General features: G+C 42.3%; 1 protein-coding gene across 3 annotated transcripts in view; it reads left to right on the top strand.

The window, feature by feature from the left end:
* The window catches only part of LOC142576056 (leupaxin-like), an 85,323-nt gene that overhangs the window by 58,887 nt on the left and 5,015 nt on the right, over positions 1 to 21,421 (top strand). For all 3 annotated transcript variants that reach the window (XM_075685976.1, XM_075685975.1, XM_075685977.1), the window contains exons 4-8: positions 1,248 to 1,425; positions 11,670 to 11,784; positions 19,233 to 19,475; positions 20,043 to 20,216; positions 20,939 to 21,169. In XM_075685976.1, coding sequence (XP_075542091.1) covers positions 1,248 to 1,425; positions 11,670 to 11,784; positions 19,233 to 19,475; positions 20,043 to 20,216; positions 20,939 to 21,169 — 941 coding nt within the window. The remainder of the gene's footprint in view (positions 1 to 1,247; positions 1,426 to 11,669; positions 11,785 to 19,232; positions 19,476 to 20,042; positions 20,217 to 20,938; positions 21,170 to 21,421) is intronic.

Genomic DNA, 21,421 nt, shown 5'->3' with positions numbered 1-21,421 from the left:
ATGCGTAGTAGTATGATTTTATTTTATTTATTGATACTGCAATCCCAGGAAGGGATTTTCGCAAGGTGGGCGAACAGATACAAGAACGGATCAAATATTTACAAAAAAAGCCGGAAATAAATAAAGGCTGCAAATGATTACTAAACAAACAAAATGAATCAGCATTGGAGACAAAAAAGTTCAATGATGGCAGTGCAACATAGGAGTAGACATAGCAGTACAGTAAGGTTTATGGCATATCTTAATTATTCAAAAACATATAAAATATTTAGTGACTACATTAATACAAAATGTAAGGGGCATAAAGTTGGTAACAATAAGAAACTAGTAACTATATGGGCAGCTGGGAAATTTTTGCCCCAATGATTGCCCAATGTAGGCATCTGAGACTAATTGTGCATTATGAAGTTCTAACATTTTGAATTATCCTAATTCGAACTACCCTGAGTATGCTGTATTTTCTTATTTTCACTGAGTGCTTGGGCACCACATGGGATGTAAAAAGATAGGAGCTCTTATATTAGTGTTGTGATACAGGTGTGTGGGCAAATATTACATCATCTGTACTTTGCTACTCAACCACAGGGTGTTTGGGATTGACGGAACACTATTGGAGGCATTACATATGATACCTATTGTCAACACGTGAAGTAGTACATCTGTCTCTACAGTGGGAATAATGGAGGCAATGCCTATTGACATGCATGGATTAATAGTGCAAAACTTGAAGGTGAGAGCAAGTGAAAGTTTCTGCCAGATAACATCTTCCTACCTTCCGAGCTGCACAGGAAAGGTACAGCTAAGGCAGCATGGAAATAAAGGCACAAGTATTATGTGACAAATGAAACAGAAAGCATAGTGTGGTTCCTAGAATGACATCATGAACCGTATTCCCAATATAGCTATGTTTGTGTTAGACACCTATCAACAAGGATTTCATAAAAATTGCCATCAGTCCGGATGGTTCTGAAATCGTTAGCCAAGTCTATGTTACTGAGTCATTGCCTTGTTTGTGTAAGGAAGCACTCTATTAGTCTTGCTTTATTTTCAGCTTATCTTCCTTTATTTTCTTTTTTAACGCAAAAGCATCAAATGGCTCATTGAGCGAAAAAGCCGGCGTCTGTAGCAGCGAAACATAACACAAAGTACTGCTCAGCGGCATTCACTTGGACGTTAGTGCTTTTGCGTTCACAACTCAGAAGTGCTTAGGTGTCTATGTTTTTTGTCTTTCTTTTCTGACTTTGCAGTCACTGAGGTCACCACAACTCGCGAGGTTTCACATGTGCCGAATGGGAGGTCCCTCTCGCCATCATCGCCAGTGCGGTATCGGCCACCCTCATCACCACGTTCTTATGAGATGGAACCTGCGATGGAGAACCTCCTCGACGACCTTCAAAACGCTGTTCCACAGCCAAGTCGAGGAGTGTGAGTCGAAGGCACCAAGTTTTCCGTGATTTCTGTTGTTCAAGAGAAAGCTGACTGTATTCAGAAAGTAGGCATAGGTTCCAGATAGCTTTTCTGTTATAATGACCAAACCCATCTCACTTTTTATAGCAAACACCTTGTTTTGGCTACATTGCCTGTTCTCATGGGAAGTGGTCGGCACTTTCACTGCCGATACAAAGGGCACATGCTCTCATGTAACCAAGTTGTGGGGCACGTTCGTCACCGAACTGGACCTGGGAAGCCAACTGGCGACCCTTGACCAGGCCCGGCGAGCCGCGATCGCCAGTGGAGCCCTGTCAGAGGGAACCACCCAGGAATAAACCGCGCAACGGTTTCTGCAATAATAAAGTTTCTCCTCCTCCTCCTCCTCCTCCACCAAGAGTAAATATATCAGATTAAGAAATCTTCAATGCTAACATAGTTGTCACAAACATGAGTTCTACATATGGCATTTGCATCACTAAATACTTAGTGTGAGCGCAACACATGACTGACTTTCTACTTCATCTCCACATATCATCATCCATTGTACATCTTCTTCATCTGTATATATCATGACCAGCAGCACAGCTTGATCGTCATGGTAGTAGCACAAGCTCGGCTGGAATAAACCGGTTCCTTACAAGTGGTGGATGGTGCTTTTTGTTCCCCGAGACCTCTTGCACCTTCTCACTGGAGCTCCGCTCGGGTCGCCACATAACACCACCAGCCACGCTCGCTTCATCGAATCCAGGCACGTCCGAGGCAACTGCTCCACTGCAGTCTTCGCCTTCCGTCATGACCATCAACAGCCGCTAGCGCGACCCCCAAGTTTTCGCTGGTCTACGCAGGGATGATGCAGAGGACTGGCTCCAAAAATACGACCTCGTAAGCGACTTCAGCAAGCAGGACAGTTCACAGAAGTTAAGGAATGTCCCGTTCTACCTATCCAATGTCGCAAAAACCTGGTTTTGGAACCATGAGCAAGATCTTTCACAAAACAGCTCTTGGCAACAATATTTTGGCAAATTTCATCAAAAGGTCCAAGGCTATTCTGGAGGTTCTGAAGATGGCCAATGGATGACAGTGCAAAGATAGAGCTCGGCTGCACTGAAGACACGCATGTGAAAAGTCATAGTGTGTGTAAGAAAATAGCCGGGTATCTTGACACACGATTCTGTGCGAAAGCTTTGAGGAATTTGAAGGTTTAGAACCTGTGGGGAAGCACTTGGAAAGGATCGCCTTCCTCTTCTTCTGCGAGAGGGCTCTGACACAGCTACAGAAGTACTGTTTAACGGCTCTGTTCCCTATGTAATTACTTAGTGAAACAATAAATGTTACCTAAGTGTCTTCACTGCAACAAACGCATGCCTTCAAGCACATAATTTCTTCAATAAAATGAATAGCTTCCTAAAAGTGTTCAACTATTCGCTTGCATTGACAATCATTGCCGATGGTTCATGCACAATTTTTTTTTTGTTCTTGTGTGTATTATGCACAACACATGACAAAATGTCAGTGCAGATTCAGGCATTTTCAAGGAAGATAGTTGACTTCGTAGCTTGGGCTGTGCTCATTAGTTGTCTTCTGGGCAGAAACAACGATTTGACATTCTCAGGCAAAAGGAAACGTGTGCGCGATAGCATAGCAACCGTACGAGAGGCTGGAACAAACAGAATCAGACTGCGAATCCCAGGACATCTTTTTGTTAAAAAGCATACCAAGACATTGTACTGAGAAAAAGCACCAAATCAAGGCTGACTTCCTTGTTTTTAGTTCTAAATAAAACTGTGTTTGTTTTAGAGGTATTTATAATAGCGGATTGTGCAAACTCCAGGCATACAGTTTCATGAGTATGTTATTTGCTCTGGTTTAAATTTCCAATAAATCTGATGCTAAAGAAAGAAAAAGCTAGTACCATCAGCATAAGCTGTAAATGAGGTATTTTCATCTATTTTCACTGCATAATTAATATATACATTAAAAAGTAGAGGCCCTAGGATGCTTCCCTGTGGTACTCTGCTGTTCAGGGTTCGAATTCTTGATTTGTAGTCATTCAATTTTACCTGCTTCTGCCGATGATTTGAGTAACCTTGCATAAGTTTAATAAACTCTCCATGGAATCCGTAGCGCTCAAGCTTTTTCAAAAGTGTGATATGATTAATTCAACGAAAGACTTTTGAATAGTCGATAAATATTCCAGCTGCATACATTTGATGCTCGAAACCATCTAATATGATTTCTTTTTCAAGAAATAATGTGGACTCCATGGAATGTTTTTTGCTGAAACAAAATTGAAATGGCATAATGATGCTATGGCGACTCAAAAAGCTATTCATTCTTATGTGTAGTATCAGCTTTTCAATGCCCTTAGAAAAAATGGGCAGTATGGAAATGGGCCTGTAGTTCGATACATTATTTTTGTCACCACCTTTGAAAATAACGGTAACTTTAACGCCATGAAAAACGGAAGTCCATAAAATTCATTTGTCAGTCCCTTGGACACTGCTTGAGCCAGTGGTACTGCCTTTGTATTATAGCTCTGCTATGTATGCATGACAAAACAGATCTTTCATCAACAACTTCAATCACTGATGTTACTTTTGTCGAGGCTAGATTATTCGAATTCAGCATAAAATATACATATAGTCAAGACAGCCAGAAAACCACAGGGAAAAAGCAGGACTTTACTCATGTTGAAGTCTAGTAAAGTCCTGTTTTTCATGTATGCTTCTAGTCTGCCCATTTGCTGTCAGATCCTCTGATACACTGCTTCACTATATATATATATATATATATATATATATATATATATATATATATATATATATATATATATATATATATATATATATATATATGTGTGTGTGTGTGTGTGTGTGTGTGTGTGTGTTTGTGTGTGTGTGTGTGTGTGTGTGTGTATGTGTGTGCGTGTGTGTGTGCGCGTGCGTGTTCTAGTGAGTTTTCTAATTAATGACCCAGTGAATGAATATTTATTGAGTGGGTAGTGTACTGTTGACAAGAAGCTGAAAACAAAAAGTGTGGTATAGGTTGTAGCAAAGAAAAATTTTACTATTTTATTGTTTAAACTTGTCATATAGTGATCAAAATAATAAAAGCACCTGCAAAAACAGCACATGGGGATAGCATTGTAATCTTTAGCCAGCCTTACACACGGAAATACACGTTCTAGGTGCATGCATCATCCACGAGCAAAACACTGGAATGTCTGTAATAGCAACCTGGTCTTTAAGGAAATTGCTGTTTTCTGGTTCATGTCAAGACAACGCAATGATAGATATACAGGCAGAGCGTCATTGATGTTGGGCTGAAGCTCTTATCACTTTGAGTGACAAGAATGTAAATGTCTATGGCGATTCTAAGTAGTGTCTTCAAATACCTCGCACATCTGGTTGGTGAGGTATGTAAACACAGTTGGTGCAGGACAGCAGCTTTTGCACAGCTCCACTTGCGGTTAAGTTCTGCTGATTTCTCCATCTGCTCTCACAATGAATGTTTAATACAGTGAATGCATTTTTCATACAGGCATTATAAATTAGTTTAAGGTTTCTTCTTCTCTTTCTCAAATGCTAAGAGCAGTGATGCAATGGCATGAGTAGCCAGCTATTGAAGAAACGCTGTTATTTTACTGGCAGCAGCTTGGTTGTAAATATGTCCGTAGGAGCAAGGAATTGCTCACCTTACACAGACACATTGTGTCGTGCAGTAACCCTTTGTGCTATCATAAATCAGCTACCTGCAAAATGTATTACATAATAATTCCCACAATGCTTGGAATGTGCCTAACTTCTCCTCTATACTGCATGCTTGAGCCTAACAGTTACGCCTGATTATGGCTAACAAGAAATTTTTAAAGAAAACACAGTTAAAAAGAAAAAGTAGGTTTCTTCTGTGTTTCTTTTCATTTATTGTTAACAACTAAAAGGCAACATTGTGGTATGCAAAGCATTCATGAGTCGTGTTCGCTGCCAGTTGGCTTACTCACCTGTAAGTTATTCACAGAGGCACGGTTGTCACATTTTCTGACTGTAGTCCTAGGAAACCTCTAAATAGCTGTTGCATAAGAAAATAGAGGTGTGTGCGAAATGAACAAGACAAGAAGTCCTTGTAGGTCTTGAAACATAACTGTGTGCTTTCTTTTTTGGCCTTTTATTTTTCTGACATGGTTCTTACTTTTTTTTGAAGGGCATAGTTGCATCACTATTGCCTAAGCGTTCACGAGTCGCAAGCAGTATTTTCTGGCACGTGTGTAGGCAGAGGTCCAGCGCCCTGGTTTTTGCTAAGAATAGTACACATCGCCTGCACATGGCAAAAGTAATTTGTTTTGGTAGGGTGCGTGTTCTTTTTCGTGGTAAAAAAATATCACTTTCACAAGTTGCTTAGCTGTATTCCTGCTGCTCATAGGCTTAAAGTAATGTTTTAAGGCAACAATATAGTGCAACAGTAAACAGGCCACTTAAGACCCATATTCTTTCAAAACTATTTTCATTCATTTCATGGTAAAAGCATAGTCAAATACTAGTAACAAAACAAAAGGCCAAACTATTCTTTCTTGAATTTCATGCCAAAACCTCCGCGGTCAGTGTGTCAGTGGGACGTCACAGATATCAAAGTGTTTTTGGCCATTTTGGTGCAGGAAAAGTTCTCGAGACTTGCTAAGTTGGGTCATTGGTTTGTTTAGAATGCAGGATAGTCCTTGTTCACCAATAAACAATTAAGAAGGCCCTGGTAGACATTGCCAAAATCCATGATGTCTTGGTGAGTCAGTGTGGGAAATTAATGATGTCATTGCCACCTGTCTTTTATCATTTTTGCATCTTTTCTGGCTTTCCAAGCCAGAGAGGAGAAAATATAGAAATGTTTTGCCTTTTGCAGAAGCATGGTGCGATAACAGAGGTGAACTTAATGTTTTTTTTTTACTAGCTTTTTAATCTTTTACCATCATTTCTTCCCCTCTGTTTTAGATAAATCAAGCCAAACCGATGTTGTCTTCCTTGACTTCAGCAAGGCTTTTGATACAATACCCGACTCCAAACTAATTCATAAAACTTCATCTGATTGGTTTCCCCTTTACCAATGTTAACTGGGTTTCATCGTACTTAACTTCTTGCACACAGTTTGTTGACATAAACTACATTTACTCTAGCCCTTTCTCAGTTAACTCCGGAGCCCAGGGAAGCATCCAAGGACCGCTATTGTTTCTTAATTTATATTAATGATATTACAACATGTGCTAAACAAGGTGTCGAAATGTGTTTGTTTTCTGATGATTGTCTTTTATTCCGTTCTATTAACTCTGTAAATTATCAAATAATACTAGACCAAGCTGTTGATGCAATCACTACCTGGTGTGACTGCTGGGGCATGAATTTAAACCCTGATAAAAATGTATTTATGTGAATCACTAATAAGAAACAACTGTTTATTTACCAGTACAGTATCACAGGAATCCCAATTTTACAAACAGACACTTACATATATATATATATTGGTGTCACAATCACCAGCAAACTCACTTGTTCCTCCCACATAGGAAAGATTTGTTCGTTCGCACGCAGGAAATTAGGCTTGCTAAGTCATAAACTTAAACGCTCTCCCCTTAGCACAAAACTCCTCGCATATAATACAATAATACAGTCTCATTTGGAATATGCACCTGAGGTTTAGAATCCGCACATTAAAAAAGATATTAACAATCTCGAGAAAACCCAAAGCTTAGCCGTTTGTTTTATTTTCAACCGTTTTCGCTGCTCTGACTCCCCAACTGAGCTAATGAATAAAAATAAAATGCAATCTTTAAAATGTTGAAGGAAAATTGCAAGACTAAAATTTATTTTCCACCTATCTAGAAAAAAAGTGTATTTTAGACCTAACAGACATCCTTGCTGCGTTATCTTCGCGTCCTACAAGACAAGACAATACCATTCACCTAACTTCACCCCCATCTTTGCCCGTACTAACAATTTTAAATACTGTTTCTTTTCCTCCAAGATAACAGATTGGAACAACCTGTCACACCATATTTTTTATTCCGGAAGCATACTAAAATCTATTAAAAATTATTGTGAACTGTGATTTTGATATTATACTTTACTATGTTACATACCTGTCTGTTATTTTGCCATGCCTGTATTATTATGTATTTGGTCGTGTGCCTTTTTTTTGTAACTCCCCTACTCCTGCTTGGGCCATTCCTTGACCTGCAGTATCTTCTAAATAAATAAATAAATGTCTGTTCAGAGGAAATACAGTGCTATGATAAACGGGCCAGAAATGTGCAACGGAATTGCACCTGATAACGTTGTGCTCAAGCTCATAGCAAATGATGAGCAGTGTACCACAATGACAACAGATAGAACGATTTAGATGTGGTCTACTATGTCTCTCAAACACAGCTTGCACTGTGGTTGCCAAACTTCTTTGGTGTCAGCAGGCTTGTGGTGTTAAAGATCTGTCAATTTGACGCCATAACAAGCCATGTGTGATGTTAGTGGTGACAAAGTTGTGACGAAGCATACTATTTAAAGCTCAGGTTGCAGATCTGTCATCCATACTCCCTACAGATGTGGCTACATTGTGGGAAGCGCTTCAAACCGATATTTCTTAGAGGGCTCTAGAATAATGAGACGAAAGGTTTCATGACCACTAAGTACTTCTTTGCAGGCAAGGGCTTAGCATCAAATTGGTCATGTGATGGCCTTGCTGTACAGACAGGGCCACATGAACAGTACAAGTTACAGCAAATCTACTGTGCTAGATTCATTGGTGTACTACAAATACCACACACACAGACAGTGACTATGTCATCATGCCACTATTTTGCAAATTTGCAGAGAAACCAAAGTGAAGCTATTGCAGGCATGTTTGACTTATGGCTGTAAGAAAGAAGAAAATTGGCAGTCTTCAACCATTTGTGTGGCTCTCAAATCGTTAACTGCAACAGCTGCAGGCTCCCGCCATGGACATCACCATCAAGAACACTTATTTGCAATGCACATAAAATCGTCTTCCTCTTCTACAGTGCTGCCTGTTGTGGCCTCTGAAATACATGCACAGGTGCTGCCACTCTGGAAATCTGCATCACACACAAACCCTCTTGCAGATTGCCACGCTCCAATGTTGCATTGTAGCTCGGTCCTTATGAGGCTCCCACTGCAGATTGCTGCAGGGGTAGGAGTTAAATGCCCAGTGGTGACATGGGCAGGCAAAGTTTTGTTTCTCTCTGCCTTGTGATGATAGTAAAACTGAGGGCATGACGGCGGCTTGACAATGACACTGTGATGAGCTTGCTGTACAGACAGCCACATGGATGGTGCAACTGACCGCAAATCTGCTCTGCTAGATCCATTGGTATGCTACATATACCGCGCGTGCAGACAGTGGCTAGGTCATCATGACAATGTGATGAGCTTGCTTAACAGATAGCGACATGGGCGATACAACTGACAGCAAATCCGCTATGCTAGATCCATTGGTATACTACAAATACCGCACACATTGACAATGGCTACATCATCATGCCACTATTTTGCAAATAAATGTCTGATGTGTGACACAATAACAGCATGATGACTATGGTTTAACAGAGAGGACAGGCAGAGAGATATATGGACTCGGAAAACCCAATTTCAAGCTTTTCACTGCTGTTAATGGGCACATTCATGGCCGGACAGATGGATCTGGTGTCATTTTGAGCTATGCTTTCAGTCTGCACTTGTCAGAAGCACTCTTATTAAAGTACCTGCTGTTGATGCCCTGTGACAAGGTGTAATGCTGTGGCGCCTTTTGCTGCGTTGCATCTTGCTTCACCCGTGGGCTTTCACTATGGGGGCCACCACTTCGTCCTTGGTCCACTTTCTTTTTTTCCTCTTCTCTGTCTTTCTTCAAACGTCTTAGAAAAACCAGGGCTATGTTCAACCGAAAATTCCTTTTTTCAAGATGCCACTGTTGAGAAGCATAGGAACTAGTTAAATATAGGCAGCCACCCTTCTTTTTTTTTTCTATTTGATAGTCAGTTGGCGCCTGTAAACCTCTTTTCAGCTGGTTGCCTCAGCTGTGTTTCCTCCGAAGGTTTGTTTCTCTAAACGTGTGCTCGGCCGCATTGACGGTTCCGCTGCGCAACTGTTTGTTCTGTCACTTTTCTCGCGTTGTCATGATGACGACAGCCTAAACTCGCCACAAAAAAGTATTCCTTGAGGGTCGGGTGTGCAGCTCCACGTGCCAAGTCCGGCGCTTCGAAGTGGGTCTTCTCCCATTTGCACACGGCACTGAAGTGAGGTGGAGGTCAGACGCTTGTTGGTTGGCAGTTATGGAGCGAGGCCTGGCACCTCGATCCTGAACTGGGTTTAGGGCACGCGGCGGCGGTGGGCATCAAAAGAAAAAGAATAAATTGCTGCAAGGGAGCTGCTTGCAGGGGGAACGGGGCTTGGGGGGAGGGATCTTTTTTTGGCACTTCCTCCTCTTTCTCCTCTTTTCTTCTTTGCACACGGCACATTCACCTAGGCGCCGATCAGTTTGTTTTCTGTCTTGTTGTCTCGCCTTGAAGGAAGGTGGGTGAGGGTTTATGTGTTTGTCGCAGCTGTTGTGGTGCCGGAAAAGAGTGGCTGCAGAATGTGTTTTACGTTGGCTGCTCCGCTCAAAGGCAGCTGTGGAAGTAGCAGCATGAAGTTTATATATATATATATATATATATATATACTAGTTTTATTTCTCCATGCTTCGCTTATTGTAAAATCTCTAATAGCTTCATGGATGCCAAGCTTTGGTATGATGTTGTTTAGGCTAGGAAAGCTACTTATAGATGGAGTGGCTGATGGTTCCTTATGAGGCCAGTCTGACAGGTCATCCACTCTTTCTTTTTTCTTCTTTGAATTATTAAGACAGCTTGCAGATGGATTTTGTTACAAGGGAACTCGTTGCTCCTAGACGTGTTGCAAACGAGGCGGCGTTCTTGTAATATAGCCATGGCAAAGCAGTTTTTATTTATTTGGACACCTTCGAAGGAGGATGTAAAATTTAGAAGAAAAGAAATGTTTTGCTTTTCTGTATTAGTATTTTTTTTTCTGGGTTCAGTTGTTCATTGTTCAAAACTCACTCGCTTCCTCCAACGATGCAACTAAAAGAGTTTAGCAAGGTATTAAAACATTTTCTGCATCGAATGTTTTAAGAGAATATTACTGAACTTTGAATTGTTTTTCAGCTATAAAATTGATTTGGCTGTATCTTTTTCCTTTTTTTCCCCCCATGCTTGATGTTAAGTGTATATGATAAGGAAGCATGGCATTGTTTTAGCTGTTGTGTACAGCTCTGGGGGTTTGCTACTTTGAGCATTTGTGGTTGAATGGATGCCAGCTGAAGATTCTAGGCCATGTGACATTTCTATTTTCATCCAAGTGGGGCCACTCAAACTGACAGCTGCACTTACAGGACATTGCAATCCAAGCCAGTAGTGCTTTCTTTCAGCTGCCACCTGTCAGGAATGACATGAGAGACTCGAGATGTCTCAGTTTTATAGTGCCAGATAGATGTATTGTTTTGATGCCGTGCCAGGAAGTTTGTTATTTTTGGCAAATGCAAGTACCAGCGGTATAGAGCTGTACTAGATGGAGCCATATGGACAGTAGATGACATAGAATCCTGTAGGCAATCACTAATGTATATTAAGGTATTTCACAGAAATTCATGTGTACTATACTTCTGTATGTATACACTGCACAAATAACTACTTACAACAATGTTAAAATAGGCCACCGTGATATTCTGTGGCTTGCATGCAAAAATTTTGAAGACAATCGTAATAGAAGGTCAACTTTAATGTTTCACTGATAAGTAGTTGTTTTTTTCTGCCAGAGAACAGCAAATAAATTTTTTAATGAGAAATAGCTTTGCTTTCTGTTTCACTGTTTTCTATTTCTTTGAGTGCCCATTTTGAGTGTTGTGGGAAGTTAAGACAGAATGTTTCTTTGTCATTGGCTTGCTAGTAAGCAACTACTGCTGCTTGGAGAAAGTGTCACTTGTTTTAGCAGACCAAAACAATGTTTCTCTCGCAAAATAAGGATGCACGCTACCTTGCCTGCTAGGATAAATTAATTTGTTAGATGAAAGTGAAACGTCTAACGTTTTACACTGTGCACTTAGTACATGTCTTGCAATAGCCCTTTCTGGGGTTGACAGTGTAAACAACAAACAGTGCATGTGCCTCTATTATTATTTGCCACTTGCAGTCCAAGGACACCACAGAGTCCCAAGGCACAACGTAGCTACGGCACCCCAACTCCAACCGCATCGTCTGCAACAAAGGAACTTGATGACTTGATGGCATCACTGTCAGATTTCAATGTGAGTTCCTTTCATATTTTACATGCATGCCTGCTCAAGTCTGCTTGTGCATGTGAAGTTGGCAAATGGCCCTTCTTGTGCAGTGCTTATACAAAATGTTCTTCTATTTCGATCAGATTTTTTTTAGAAAAATTATGTGTGGCAGGCGGGGTGATTCTATTGAGTACATTTCTGCAACTTCGAGTGGACTACTCTGTGCAAGAGGCTGTCATTATTGGCATGACAAATTATAATGTGCAGTAGGTAATTGGTGAAGTTCTTTTAACTATAATTTTAACTCATTTTTAAAGTTGTGTGCTCTGAAATGAGCAACAGTGTGCTATGAAATACATTGGCATTATGCTTATTATCTTCTAATGAGGCATCGCTCTTACACTGTGAGCCAAAGCCAAGTGGAGTACCAATAGACTTTGTGTGGGAATTCATGGATTAATGTCTTAAATCTGGTGGTGGTTACAGGATTCTTTCTAAAGGGATGTGGAGGCTTTGAGCACTGACTGGCTTCAGTTCTGCAGTTGAAAACGCTTATTGTGGATGAAGTAAACCTGATTTAGTTGAACTATGTTAATCACCTGATTGCACATACCAGTTTCTAGTGTGAGTAATGTCCACCTCTTCAGTAAATCACCTGAAGAAATGGAAATGTCTTCTTCCAGTTAATTTAATTTTTTAAGAAAATTTCTTAGGAATAAAAGATAAAAAGAATGGAGGACATGTGTTTTTGCTGCGTGTGGGACAGGCTCAAAGTTTTGTTAACATAGTTGTTGGGAGGAAAATTGGGCTTTCTTGTTGACTGCTTCATTTTCTTGGCAACTCATGTTTAATATGTTAGCCATGCAGCCTTTGATCTCTCTGTAAATGCAGTGTTTTCAACAAGAGAAATGAATCAATGATAAACTGGAGCTTTTCCCACTTTAAAGAAGGACGCTCATATTTATGAAGACTAATTTCTATAACAGCAGCATCGCATAGCAATTTCAAAGGTAGACATGACCTCTTCCATTATGACTTGGATACATAGACAGAGGGTGCCGAGTCTTTTTGCCCTTAAGGCAGCGAGTCAGGTTACTTTGACGCAGCTCGGACCCAAAACAAGTGCAGCATTTTTCCCCTGCAATGCCGGCCGGCCGGTCGGTCGGTCACGGTGTGGAGGCGGCGGCAACGTGCCACTGCTGCTCTTGGCAGGTTGCCCTCTTCCTTCTTTCTTTTTTTTTTTTCGCTCGACCCCCTCCTCTTCATTTTTTCTCCTTCCTTTCTTTATAATTGTTTATTAGCTGCCTTCACGTGGCAAACTATCGGGGAGTGCCCTACATAGCTGGCTGTCTGTCCTTGCCCCCAGCCCATAAAAGAATTTTTGGTTATTTTCTTTTCACAGCCTCCAGGGGTGGGCAGCGCACTCTACTCATTGGGTTGATGTCATCGTCTGACATCACCTGTTTCTGAGCTCTTCCCACTCCTTTCGGGTCCTCCTCTCATCTCCTCCTCTCAAAATCAAGTGCCTGGGGCACAGTCTGCTTTTCCCTCTCCCTCTACTGGACGCATCATCCCAGTGTGCCACGCCGCTTTTATTACTTCTCCGTCGTTTTTGGCAGCACGGCCTAGTATGTAGGAGGGAAAAGTGCTCCCGCCTCTCGCGTCTGCTGGCATCGTGAGAGCTTAACTGTCCACTCCTGCACCGGGCTCTGGAAGAAACAGGCTGTGCTGTGTGTGTGTGCCTGCCGCGTCCTCGTTGGCCCATAGCGGCTCTTTGATTCCTCATCTGTTAGAAGAAAACAAGGCATCTCCACCTTGGGTGTGTTGTGGATTTCTCGCTGGATGTGCCCTGTGTATCGTAGTAACATGACTGGCGCTGGGAAAATGGGAGTGGCTTGCAGGAAGGCTTGACCTAGGTGCAGCATTTTTACCAGGTTCACAGGGTGCAGGCAAGTGTGTGCAGAGGCTTTGAACTTGGTTCTACGGACGGGCTACTTTATAAAGCATGTTTCACCTTCTAGACCTCTTCCTGGGGCAGTGGCAGCAAGCCGATGCTGCTGCGTACAAATTCAGTGTTAAACATGTCTGTGTATCTGTTACCTTATTGTGGAAATGCAAGGTAATGTGTGGCAAGGCCTTTTGAGTTAGTGGCAGCAGTTCACAAGTAGCGTAATAGTATGGGGAAAGGTGTCAAGTATTCGGAGAGTCTACAGTGCCTCGTTGAAAATATCATTGCATCTAAGTTTACTTGTCCAAAGTTGTGCATTCTGTTTGTACTACTTGCATTAGAAACAGTTCACAGCAAGAATTTGGTCCCCGTGCTTTAAATGTGTTACTTTTGGCGCATCAAATTCAGGGCACTTTGATTGGTTGGGCAGTGTATTTGAAGAAAGAAATGGCACACATCCGATCACTGTTATTTTCATGCTGGTTTGCTTGTGAGTGCATGGAAGGGCTTGAGTCATTACACTGGGTGTTATGGCATGCAAGAGTGAAAGTATGGCCAACCGGAAATTCAGCCCCTGGGCAAAATCGTGGCAAACTTTTAACAGTAACAAAACAGGGGAAGCATCCTTATGTACATCTGGCGGCAAAAGCTTACAGGACATGGGTTTTGCACAAAATATCCACGCTAAGCCTGGAGACATAGCCTTTGAATTTAAATTTTCAGTCTGTAGTAGCCTTTACAACCTACATAGTGTTTGATTAAATTGGAAGCACTGTGCCTGAACTGAGCAGAAATTCACATCTGTCATGGAACTCGTGTCTTGTAAACTCATGTGGCCGACTGTACATGTTGTTAATTTTTCTAAATAAGACTGCCAAATGTAAAGTAAACATGGAAGTTGATTAAACCTGCATGAGCAGTGGCTGAGCACAACTCTGCTTTCTCATTGTGCTATGAGAGCTGCCTAAAACCAGATAAACTTCCTGTGTAGCTGGTTTCATTGTTTCGTTGTTCAATTAAGCTCTGATGCTAAATTGATTCATTGTGTTCTTGCCTCCATAATCAAACTACAGTAGACTTATCTTAAGCCAAGCTCTTAAAACAGTAGAACAATCTTGAGCTATTACAGAATTTCAGTGCTGCCGCGTTTCCATATCATTTCATACGATTATGCGGTGATCCATCTTGCACCTGTTCCAATTTGCTAGGTTTATAGGGATGCACTGTAAGACCAGGTGCTTTTCCATGTAGTAGGACAGCTAGCTAAAACTCCATTTGTTTTAGTTTCCTCTAGATTCATTGCACTTATGCTAAGCTCAACTTCTGGTAAGACAAACATGATTTGCAGAGCCTCTCCATATTTTTCAACATCTTGTATATTCAACACCGTGTCCACCTTTTCTTTTTAAAGGTGTGTAGCTTTGATTGCATTGCATACATCAGGATGGCACAAGAATAGGTTGTGCTTCAATATCCAGCACAGTGGTTCAATGGGGCTAAGGTGTTTTACTATTGAGCACAAGGTCACGTGTTCGGTTCCCAGCTGCGGCGGCCACATTCCAGTGCGGCAAGAATGCAAAAAAAGCTCATGTAGGATACATTAGGTGCACGGTAAAGAAGCTCGGGTGGCGAAAACTGATCCTGAGCCTTCCGCTACGGTGATCCCATAACCTGCTATAGGAATTTTGGGACATTTAACTCTGCAATTAAACTTCCTTCATAATGAAAGTGCTAGTTCGAGCACAGTGGGCACTGTTGAGATGTTACTCAGTACAGAGAAGTTGAATTGGCATCCAATAGACTTCTCTTTGAATATCGTATTACAGTGCAAGACACACATTTACAGGGTGCGGACTTTACATGAGAGGCAGGCATATGGCTGCTCACTGATGCCTCAAAATATACTCGGACTGCTATGCAGAATAACGCAGTTACTGGCTGCCAATTATGAACTGTGTCCTCATTACTTGCATTTGTGTCATTTGATGAGGTTGCCTCATCGGCATCCTTCCCTAGGCTGGTCGTCCAATGTGCCGAACTTCTGCCCAGCTGCATACTTGCCATGTCGTTCTGCATAAGCAATCAACTCTAGCTTGAAGGCCACAGTCTATGCCAGCAGGTGTTCCCCCATTGTCACCAGTGGAACATGGCCAAAAGCACGATGCAGCTAAACAACACACCTCAGCCCAGCCAATGCCGTTGAAGTGCTCTGAATCTATGCCGTGGGGATCTGGCGGGGTATGGTGACGACGATGTCATCATTGGCAGGACAGTAAATAGTGCCATCTAGCAGCAGCTTGTGGAAATTAACACCAGTATGCGAGCATTCACATAATGCTTAGTGAATTTTTTTTTCGCATTTTCATGCTCTACAGTGAGGGTCTGCACTTTGTGCAAAAATAAATCTTACACAAGTAAAGCAGATCATGCACCTGTGTACTGATGACTTTACTTAATCTATATGCAAACTGTTGTTTGCTTTTTGTTTGCAGTCTGGGTGCTAGTTTAGTTTTATTTTATTTTTCAAACTGTATAATGCCAGCAGCTCCTGCTGGATTCAGTTCCACCATAAACCATTTTTTCATAGCCAGATAGTGAGTACAAAACAGTGTATAGGCAGCATGTGTGAGCAATTACGCAAGTTACTGGGAACAGTGAGACATCCTGAAATGTGTTTAAAAATGTTTTGCTGCAAACATGGTGACCAGGGAAGTTGTAATGAAAGCTAGTATGTTCTCCTGGTGTTCTCATCTCTGCAGTGGTGTTGAAGCTACGACATTCTGCCATTAAGCATGAAGTTGCATGTTCAACTCTTAGTGAAATGAAAAAAATGTGTGTACTCAGGGTTGAGCGTGTATAAAAGAACACAAGGTGGGTTTGTATTAAATCCAGAGCCTTCTAGACGGTGTCCTTATGAGTGCGCCTTTAGCTTAGTATTGTAAGGAAAGATTCACAGAATGGACTGAATTTGCACAATGAGTGGAGCAATCTATAGAGTAATTGTGGTGTTATCTGGAAGCATTTAATTGTGTGGCAAACAGCTGGTCTGTGTGATTTCATGCAACGAAGCCAGGTCATATTCATATGTGGACTGAATCGAGGTTTCTGTCCATTGTGCAAAGTCAACTTGATTATATTGTGGCTGAATGGTTTATGGGCCTAGCAGCATTCTGGGGAAATAAGTAAAGTATTAGCTGCCCCATGTTGAAAAATGTGTTGTTCCCAGAATATATATTACATAAGGAAAAAAATGTGCTTCTAATGTTCCAAGTTCAAGTTCTTTTATTAATCGCATGAAGATAAGTACATTGGGTATGGTATAAAGGTGGAGTCCTATAGACCTTTTCATCGGGCGAGGACGAAAGGGCGTGTGGTGAGCTTTTCTTCCTTTCTGGCTTGTGCGATCCGGCATGGCGCTGCTTGAAAGTAGTCGCATGCTGCGGAACGATATTAAAATGTTTTAGATCGTACTTTGTGAAATTTACACTGCGTCCAGTTATATAAGGTCGTCAGAGAAGTCTTTCGGTGCATTAGTAACTACAGTACGCGGAAATATCTCTTGGGGCGCAAACATGTGACGCGCATTATCAGCCGCGATGTGTATCTGTTGTGAACTATTTTGCATATATCGGATTTAATTCTATGAAGATAACCGGCTTCTGTGTATTACCAGCATGAAATGGTAAATCTGCTCACTATCTGATCGCTTGGCCTAGGGAAAAAAACATCAAACATAAAAGTGCATGCTCGTGTACAGCCAACCTAAGGCAACTATGAAACATCTGAGCAGCAGGCGCTGTCAATTATTTGTGATACACCGGCGTTGTCCTCATGCATTTCAAGTCTAGTATGCTTGAAATCACTATATGTCTACGTTGGCCTTCTGTATGAGGCCGATGGCGCTGCTCAACACAGCAATCACTGTGGTTGAACCAGCACAATACATGTATAAGCTATGTGTTTCGGCATTGTCTTTTTGCCTGGCAAAGCCATAATATATGAGAGGGATCGCATAAAAAGAATGCAGTGGCTATTCTTGAGGGCAAAATTTCCGTATATGTGTGAGTGTGTCATAGAGAACGGAACGAACACAACCGAAAAAAAATTTGGTTATCATCTTCTTGAAAAAGAAAGAAAACGGGCCAATGCCACATTATAACCTCGCATAGTCACGCCGCACCTTTACAGATCTATAAACATTGATGCCGTATGTTTGGACCATACGCTGTACTGAACAAAGATATCTGTAATCCAGCACGAACTGCTTAGGATGCACGTGCAGTTCATGAACGGTCTCTTTGCTGGACAAGCTTAATTCACACTGTAAGGTATGCTGTTATTATTAACCAAAACAATTTTATTCATGGGTGGAAACCTGATCGACTGAACCAAGTAGTCGCTCAATGTAATATGCAGCTGTCAAAGTATAACAGCACAGCTCCTATCGTAGCAGAATGGTACCCACACTGTTATGATTGTCACCTATGTTCCATTGCTCCTAAAGCGCAGCTTATAACTAGAGGATAATACTGCAATAAGGTCACATTAGTGAATGGAACATTCAGAATTACACAACTGGTCTCCGAGGCCGATTGTAGGCTGAAATATGCGCGCATACATTGCACTGCGTGCTCTGTCCGCCTCAACGCTAGCAGAAAGTCCGGCCATACTGCCTTAAACCACTTCAGTACATCTCACAGAACCGTTTACCACGTAGAAGATGCACGTCATAGTAAATAGACCGCACGAGCGCAAAAACACACACCAGAAACTGCTGCCGAGCGTATACCTGCCATACAAGACAGAGCGCTCGCCCAGGCCAGCATGTTGACTGCTCATAGATGGCACCACTGCCTAGCAATTTGGTGGCGCCCATAAAATAATGGTATACAACTCTCGTAGAAGTTATGAAGGGGGCCTCCATGTTATACGCTGTTATATAAACACTAGAGCACAGGAGAGAAAAAAAACAACAATATGTGAGACAGTACAAATGTGGCACATACTCATTAAGCAAGTGATGCGAGCATAAAAGAGCGAAGGTTAGTTTTGTAGCTGCTAAATGGCTGTTGTGCTGTTAGAGGCTGTTGTGCTTCCATTTAACATTAATAGATTAAATGTTTATTCAACACTAATCTTAAAAAAACTAGACATATTTAAGGTCTTAGCTTACGGAAATATTTAGCACAAATCTTCACCTTGCCTTAAACACTATATCGTTCTCCATCAGTTAACTAGTTTTATGTGTATTCTCATGCTGCTATATTTGTTGATTTTCTTTGTGTTTTTTCTTAGTGTCAAATCTAAAAATATTTATATGCTTTGTTAGGACTTATTTCACCCATACACTGTTGCGTACTGCATGGCCGTAGGCGCTAACGCACATGCTTATGCATGCTGTTCATTACTTAGCATACACAGATGTGAAGTAAACTTCAATTTCAATCAGCCTGGCCTGGCTGCTTGGTGCAGCAGCCATGATTATAGCTTTTACACTCACCTGCCCACTTTTCTCCCCTGATGGCAGTTGAACGGGCCACAGGCTCAGTCGCCCATCCAGTCCCAGCAGCGGCAGCAGCTGCACGGCTCTCCGACGCCCGTGAGCGACCCGGCGTACGCCAAGCCCCACCGGCTGAACCGGCCTAACCAGCCACCCGGCAACAAGCTGGATTCCATGTTGGGAACCCTGCAGTCGGACCTCACGAAACAGGGGGTCACCACGACTGCCAAGGGGCACTGCTCCGCATGCTCCAAGCCCATTGTCGGCCAGGTACGTGGGGCTCACTGCTTGCGAGCTGTTACACTAGACCGAGTGCTCCAGCATGGCAGAGATACGCCAGCATAAATGTGTGCCAGGATTCCGGAAGACACGACTGAAAGCACCAGCACTTGCAGTGGCATCTTGAGATGCCATATTCAACCTAATTGCATAGTAATGCTTACTCACTGTGAAGGCTACAGTGTTTTGCTGCTAGTCACAAGGCCATGGATTCAATTCCCCGCTAGCGTGGTTGTATTCCAGTGGGGGTAGAATTAAAAAAGAACAATTGTGTATTGTGCTTTGGGTGCTTGTTGAAGGGTGTACATTGAATGTGCGTTAAGTACAGCTTCCATCATAGCTTGTGGTGCAGCTTCAGGTTGTTAAACATAATTTTGAGAGAGCTGGCAGAGATGTTTTTTTGCAGACCCAATTTCATTTTCCTACCCTACTCACTGTGTTAAGGAAGGTTCAAGATATCATGCAAAGAGCATGTCACTGGCATTCCGCCATACACTTCCACCGGCGACGGCCAGTGGATGCGCACACGACAAGTTTCAAATTTGTTTTCCCATACAGGTGGTCACTGCCCTGGGCCGCACGTGGCACCCTGAGCACTTTGTGTGCGCTCATTGCAACCAGGAGCTGGGCACCAAGAACTTCTTCGAGCGGGACAATGAGCCGTACTGCGAGACAGACTACCACAACATCTTCTCCCCTCGATGCGCCTACTGCAACGGCCCCATCCTGGACGTGAGTGTACTTTCATGCTGTCTCGATAATATCCCGTGATGACCAACCTTTCGGCCACATGCTTTTCCAAACAGCAGAAAAAGTTTGCTTCTGCTCGATGTATGTTAGCAGCCAATGTTTTGTAGACCAGTATGCGTCGAATGTCGGCTAATATCAAAGGGACACTAATTAAGTTAACCAGTATTATTAAGTTAGACTATCACAATAGCAAAATGACCACTCTTTCTGTTAGAGGAGACTCGGTAAGCCACAAAAGATGGTTGGGGCCACCTTCCTTAAGTTCCCATACTAGCTCACTGTGATGTCATGCACTTTGACCGTGTCTACTCGCATACATATTCAATTATTTATCAGCCAAGAATAACTAAATTACATTCTAGAGTAGCGAAGGGCTCACTCAGCCTAGTAAGTTTCGAGAATTCCTCGAGTGTCCTGAACACAAGAAAGTACCGCCTTGTATGCTGTTTTGTGTCATTCACACATTTTTCTGCAGTCCTTACTACGCTCACCACCAGGTGGAACTAGTGTTGGAGTGTGTCTAAATATGTAGCCATCTTAACTATATCCTAGGTGCAGGCATCCCTACGGGGCTTGTTAAACCACTTGCATCATTGCCAAACTTAACACTTTCACCTATCTGTGATGCAGTGTTGCCAATTGCATTGCATTGAATCCAATTTTGCACGTGGGTATATTTGTTTTGTTTATCTTTTGTTGTGCAGAAATGTGTAACTGCCCTGGACAAGACATGGCACCCGGAGCACTTCTTCTGCGCCCATTGTGGGATGCAGTTTGGCGAGGGAGGCTTCCACGAGAAGGACGGCAAGCCTTACTGCCGCGACGACTACTTCGAGCTGTTCGCACCCAAGTGTGGCGGCTGCAACAGGCCAATCACCGAGAACTACATCTCGGCCCTGAATGGCCAATGGCACCCCGACTGCTTTGTCTGCCGTGTAAGTACAGCTGGTTTTAGTGATTTCTTAATGCAGTTATTTAGCAAGTGTCTGGACTGCCAGAACAGTGTTCAGCAATTTGCAGAGTTAGTGCAATCAGTGCATTGTTTCTATTTATTATTTTGTTAGAAGTGCTGACATATGTTTTCTGCATCAAGTCTAGTGCCGTGATTGCAGAGTCTGGTCAGTGACATGTCAGTGGACTATAGCTGATGCTTCTTATGCCTTCATCCCACGTCTCGTGTATGGCCT

This window comes from Dermacentor variabilis, chromosome 3 (assembly GCF_050947875.1).
Source record: "Dermacentor variabilis isolate Ectoservices chromosome 3, ASM5094787v1, whole genome shotgun sequence".
Lineage (NCBI taxonomy): Eukaryota > Metazoa > Arthropoda > Arachnida > Ixodida > Ixodidae > Dermacentor > Dermacentor variabilis.
This window is presented reverse-complemented; position numbering and strand designations above follow the sequence as displayed.